This window comes from Pyxicephalus adspersus, chromosome 5, assembly GCF_032062135.1.
Source record: "Pyxicephalus adspersus chromosome 5, UCB_Pads_2.0, whole genome shotgun sequence".
Lineage (NCBI taxonomy): Eukaryota > Metazoa > Chordata > Amphibia > Anura > Pyxicephalidae > Pyxicephalus > Pyxicephalus adspersus.
In genome coordinates, this window is record NC_092862.1 from 128,596,322 (window position 1) to 128,602,971 (window position 6,650).

General features: G+C 40.0%; 1 protein-coding gene across 1 annotated transcript in view; it reads right to left on the bottom strand.

Moving 5' to 3' along the window:
• Window positions 1-2,369: 2,369 nt before the first annotated feature.
• Window positions 2,370-6,650, bottom strand: part of BAMBI (BMP and activin membrane bound inhibitor) — a 6,215-nt gene continuing 1,934 nt past the window's right edge. The window contains exons 2-3 of the mRNA XM_072412671.1: window positions 4,456-4,743; window positions 2,370-3,157 (exon numbers count right to left, since the gene is read on the bottom strand). Coding sequence (XP_072268772.1) covers window positions 2,739-3,157; window positions 4,456-4,743 — 707 coding nt within the window. The 3' untranslated portion in view covers window positions 2,370-2,738. The remainder of the gene's footprint in view (window positions 3,158-4,455; window positions 4,744-6,650) is intronic.

Below are 6,650 nucleotides of genomic sequence, written 5' to 3' on the forward strand. Positions count from 1 at the left end.
CTGGGGGCAAAAAAACACATTCTAGGCAATTAGACATGAATGTCAGATCTTAGGTTATGACATACATGTTCAGTGAGACATTAGAAAGCCTTAAATAACTAGTCCGGACGTAGGAGGTGTCGATGAAAGTGCACCAAAATTTAAAAGTCGCAGATTTAAACAAGACTGAGGGTGCGGTCAGCAAAAAAGAGAAACAGTAGCATGACAATAGCAGGCGTGTTTGGACAACAGGACGATAAGCTGATTTGGGGAGGGGGTCTCAATTACACAAATAATTACAGCGAAAGATTACTTTTGTATCTGGAGCTCTGCAGAACTTTATGCAAAATACAGTGATAGTGTGATTTCCAGATATACTGCTGGGAAAAAATATGATAGAAATCTGTGCAGTAAGAACTGGTTATTGTGCAGCTTTAGGGAAAAATAAATATTACATACAATACAAGTCTGCTGTATCAAAGCAGGAGTACAAAGGGTAATTGGTGCATATACACCTAGAAAAAGTACCAGAGGGGAGGACAGGGTTGCTAGGAGTTTACAAAAAGTGGGTGCAACAAGGTGCAAGGTGATTGGAGAGATAACACACAACTTCTAAGTGGTGCCTAGAACTATAAGCTAAGCCACCGCAGTTCCAATGCACATGCGTTACAAAGTCTGGGTTGACATAGGAAGGTGCAAAGTGTTCGCCACTACACAAGGACCCTGAAGCCTCCTCAGTCAACAGGGGTCCCCAAAAAAACCCAAGTTGGTTCTGCAATGCAGTTGTGAATTGTGGTACACCGCCTTCATTCTTTTGGTTGGTTCTTGTGCATTGCCAAAAATAGCAAAATGTACACATGTGCACTAATTGTCATTGGAAAGGATCTTTCACAATCCTTTCCAACAACAAACGACTGCACAATGCACGAAAGAGTTCTGTATATACAGCATAGCTCTGCTCTATGGAGAGGGGAGGGGGAGAACGACAGAGCGGCACCCCGCTGCGTTCTCTCCCATTACGATTGTTTGTTGCCATAGATCCGCTAGGACAGTTCAGATGAATGACGAGCACTGTACACACGCAAGATTCTCTTCCCTTATCAGCCCTGAACAGATATCGGACGAGAACCATTGCACGTGTGTACCTAGCCTTAACACTGCCCAAATGCAAGACAATGCACATTAGCATGTGTGAATGAACAGGTCTGTGCAAATGGAGCTCATTCACATGCAGGGTCTATTCCTTTATCAAACCAATTGTGGCCACCTTTAATTACTTGCCTCCAGCCACCAAATTTAAATATTCAGCTCCCATGTCGGTTCATAATGAGGACACCAAGGTACAGGTAACCCAAAGAACATGCTTTCAGTTGTTGGGAGCCAATATGTATTCCTTAGTGCAAGCTCTGCTATAATGGTCTTGCTGCTTTTTTTTAGAGCAAGAAATAAACTTCATGTGTCCAAGGTTACACCTTTGATTAAGTATTTAGGGACAAGGCAAACCTCCCCCACCTGGGGATTTAGGAGTAGGCAGATCCCCCCTCATTTTAACAAGGCACATCCCTTATAAAAAAAACAAAAACAAGACATAAAAAGGAGGATCTATACTAAAGTTTGCAGGAAGCACTTGCAAACCCCTTTTAGGAGGGGGCTAAAGAGCTTTTACTGCATCCATCAACAAAGTTCATTTTGGATAGAGGGTAGAACCTTTATGTTTGTATTGCTGCCTCTCAGTTAGTAATATCCACTTTCTACCTAATCTGTAGATAATTTTTAATGAAAGCTAGATTTTGGATACTCTATATATCACAGATGCATACATATCTAGTTCCAAAAAGCAGCCCAAAGTCCTCACCATCCTGGCTGCACATTATTGCCCCAAAGATTTCCTTGGGGCCATGTTTCTAGACTGGAGGAAGTCCCATAGTCTAATAGGGTTGTGGTACGTGGGTACAGCTAAGACAATGAACACTTGATGCTGAATATAAGCTAACTGCAGAACTTTAGGATTGAGACAAGTTTGCATTTGTGTAGAAGGGAGAATGACATTAGATCAGTGGAAGGTCTAAAGGATAAATTCAATGTGCACAAAGGCATGTCAAAAATAAAATGCAGGTTTCAATAAACATAATGAAATAGAAATAAAGTTGTATACTGGAGAACCCACACAACGCTGCTTGAAATGCAAAACAGGAAACGAGTGTAAATATTGGAAAGAGGGTCATGTTCAGTTTGTGGTTGCTTGCAAACCTTTATCTAAAATTATCAAGCACAAGATAAATCCGCAGATGGTATATAAACCCCTAATGAACGCAGGGTTCTCCAAATCAGCAACTGGCACAAGTTTAGCCCCCACCCCCCCACCACCAAAATAAAATGAAACCAAACTGTTCAAGTCAAAATATATATATTTAAAAATTCTTTACATTAAACATATATATAGAAATGTGTACAATGTGTACAGTTTCTTTCATGACCAATAATGGCTCTCCAAAATTCAGAAAACCTTGGTGACAGTGTGTACAACTTTTCTACATCTGGCGTCTTTCAACGATGAACCCACATAGTACAAAAGAGTCCCCCCCTCCCCCTTTAAAACTCTGTTCGATCTGTGCAAATAAGACATCTTTTGGAATCTTCCACGAAACAGCCCACTGTGCAGAAGATTCCAACTTCCTCCTCTTAGGATAAGTTAGTGTTCAAAGATAAAGTGCTTCCACCCAGCAGAGACTCTACCGGACCAAGATGTCCCAACATGGTCATACAAATTCCAGTTTTCCATGTCCACTGTACATTCCCCAATGAACCAGTGAGATTATTTTGTCGTTCCCAATGTCTGTATGCCTCATTTTATCACAGGTCAAGCAACAGTTTTCATGTCCAGTCACTGGCACCATACACTCCAAGTCTAATTTGGCTACTTGTCCTTTCTTTGAGTGGTGCCCGTGGAAACTGTAGTGTAGTCTGGACAGCATTTGCTGCCTCTGATCTTGTAGTCTCTTGTTCTCGCTGCGGAGCATACGCAGTGCAAGCATTATAAGAAGCACCAATATCAGTCCACCGGCTATAGGCACAGCAATGACAGCTGCTCTGAACCACAGTTCCTTGGAGGAATTGAGCTCCTGGACCTTTGTGATGAGATTTCTTGTGCTTTCATGTTGGTACCGGCTACCAGAACCTGCAAGAGAAGGAATAACCATTAGCATATAAGATAGAAAATTGACAATAATATACAAATAGTTAATATTGGACCTTATTACCGAACTCTGATCAGCTGCAGTAAAAGCTTACATTTGGAGAAGGAAATGAAGTGGCTATATTGGAGATCCCTGGGATCCTGAGAAGGCTTTACATTTTATCATACCCCAAGTTGCCTGCCATGCCCCTCTATCTTTTGGCCAGGACGTTTAAGCGCAACAACATACTATCCGAGGCTCATCACCTACTAATATCTACAGGAGTTGGTAGTGAGCCGTGAATTACCCAACTATTGCTGCAGTTAATAATATCAAATCTGTGGTGGCTTTCCATGCTGGGCAACGCAGAAGGGCTCAATCAGCATCTAGCTGGACATGTTTACCTTCCTTTCTCTACCCAACCATTAGGGATGGAAAAAAGAAGCCATGCAAATGTTACTTTGGGATACTAACTTTCATTACCCCAATATCACCATCATCATATCAGGAGTCTATGATCCCAACGCCCAGATGTAACAGAATACAAATGGGTGATCCTTTTGCTTTGCCCAGGATTGGCTAAGCACAGGTTTACATTATACGGTAATAAATACCCCAAAAAGGCTGTACTCACTTTAAAAACCCAAAGAAATTGCAAGAGAGCTAGGTAAACCAATAAAACATTTAGGAAAACTTGATTTCATTGCCAACAACACCGGAACAGTTTTCATATAGCATTTTCAGAAAGACCAGCAAGGGCATCTCACATCCGAGTGACTTTAATGGGCAATCAAAGACTAGCATATAGCCACATACATAAACTCAATCCAGCCTTGAAATATTAAATGGCACCAAAGGGAAATAAAATCAATTTCCTCTAGAATTTAAAAGGTTGAAAATGTTAATTTATGTCTTGCACCGTGTTTTTTTTTCAGATGCTTGTACATCTGTGTGCTCTGTGCTTTTGCAGAGGGGCTTTTGTTTGCAAGAAGCAAAAGATAAAACCCCGAGAAGTGCAGCGTCCACACAAATAATGGAACATTCTTTGCAAGGCTGGGAAGAAATGCCTGCGAACGGGCACTAAAAGCCAGACAGGAGCCAAAGGCTCAGACAGACATCAAAGCTACCTAACAGAAATACATCTTTAACTCTAACCATTCTTTTCCCAATGGTATCTCTAATTACATTAACAACAAAATCAATACCAGACACACAGGGTCTTGGCAGCTATTGGCCTATACATCAAGGAAGAGGGTAAAAAAAATAAAAAAATGAAGAGTTTAAGAATTGCTTGCCGTACCTGATGTTTCACTCTTGGGATGAGAAAGTACATCATGCAGGCCTCTGTAATTGCACATATCTTCATGACAGCACTCCAATTTGGGAATAGATGCTCCGTTCTGAATCTCAGAACCTTTAGCCTTGCACACATCTGCTGTGTTTGCAATAGAGTCCAAGCAGCCATGTGTTAATGGGGAATTGATGTTCTCAGGGTTAAGCAACCTGGTAAAGCAGGCATTTAATTCTGACTTGCACATGTATCCTGTTGCAACACAGTGCGGGGCGTCACAGTAGCATCTAATTTCACCTGGAAGAGAAAGAAAAACAAAATGAAGTTAATTCAGTTGTGTCTTACATGTTATTATAATACAACCTACACATAGATCAACAGGGAAAATAAAAACATTGGTAAATATTTATAACCAAATTTAGTTTTGGATACAGAATTCAAGAGTTATAATAAGTTTTAATGCCATCTGTGTACCCAATGCTTGTCAACCTAATGGTGACACAATGGTCATCTCTTATTTTGAATAATTCGTCCCAAGTGACGGAAACAAAAAAATGCACACTAATATGTTGCCAGCATTTTACAGATGCAATCATCTTCCTAATAAGATAGTAAAAGAAAAAAGTTAACCAAGTATTAAGAGTATGCAAGCTTGTGAGTGTCAAGTCACATAAAGTATCAGACCCTGGAGGCATTATTATGTATTAATCCTAGTTCACCTAAAGTCAGGAAAATCGCAAAGCAATCACAAAGCTTATGCCACAAGTTATGTTTTCTACATAGAAGGGATGGCTTGCTACTTGGATTCAAATACCTGTAAACTGACCCAGATTTTTTAGGACACTAGCCAAAAATAAAAAGCTTTAATGAAAATTGATTGCAGATTTCACAAAAATATTGTGTCACATGTACAAAGGCCATCAGTCATGGCGCTGCAATTGCCAAGTTGTCAGAAAATAAAAAAGGCACAGTTAAACAGGAATCGTGTGCTTCACAATTCCTGATGTGTTTGCCAAAGTCAATTCCTTTCAGCTGAAATGGAAAGCCATAAAAGTTGGTCAAAACTACAACACTGGTCTCTCTGCCCCTGATTTGCACGCGATCAGTGCTGTGGATATAAAAGAGAGGACAAAAAAAAAAAAAAAAGTAACACTGAAAATTCAATACTGCAACTTAACAACTTAAAAATCAGGAAACCTCATGGAGGGGAAAAAAAAATGCTAAAAGGAAACGATAAAAGGTTCCCTTCATAAAACTCTCCCCTCAGCGGGCCCCTGAAATCTGATGTGAACACAAATTCATGTTGGAAGGCATAAAGGCTTTAATTAACATAGCTTCCATATCGCAAGAATGCTACATTTCAAAGATTATCAGGTTTGATTTTGGTGAACATAAAAGAAAAAAAAACAAAAATATTTCAAATAATACAATTGCAATTTATAAACATAACTTGACATAAAACAGATTATCTGCTGCTTGTGACAGTTTGATTGATGAAGGGAGCTGCTGGTGAGTTTCTGCAGGACTCCTGTACCTTCAAAAATGTATATGTTTTCTGTTTACATATAAAGTTTTGCAAAAGGCTTAAAAGGGCGCTGGAAGTCTGAAAACATATAACAATGCAGTTTCTGTTCTCCTGCTTCCCCCCCTCCATCTCCCTTTTATAATGTTATGTAGCTATTAACCAAAAATGCCTGGTTCTAGTCAAAGATGGCTACAGGAGACACTGAGCTTTTTCTTTCCCCCTCTCACTGTTCAAAAGCTTTTGAAGTCAACAGCAGCCAGAAGTTATGTGAGCCTCTAATTATATCATTATCAGGCGCATAGTTTCAGTATCTCAGACCTCACATCAGTCCTAGTCACTGCCTGGTCTGCTTCCCCTTGGATGGAGCCAGAAGGATAGACCCTAGATATGGGCCCATCACACCTCCCCCATTACCTAGGGGAGATACAAAAAAAGCTGCACTTTAGCCTTTTGTAAATCTCCCAAGTTTTGTTATCACCAGAAATAACATCATTAGCTAGCCTCATGCTGGGACTGGTAGTCTGGCAAAATCCACAGGGACAACTGGGGACTCCAGCAGTTACCATCACACCTGGACTAAAAGGTTAGGCAAGTGCTGTGCCAATTTTACTTATTTGTTGTTTTACATAATGTATTTCCCCTCAAAAAACTAATAAATATATTTAAAAAAAAAAAAAAA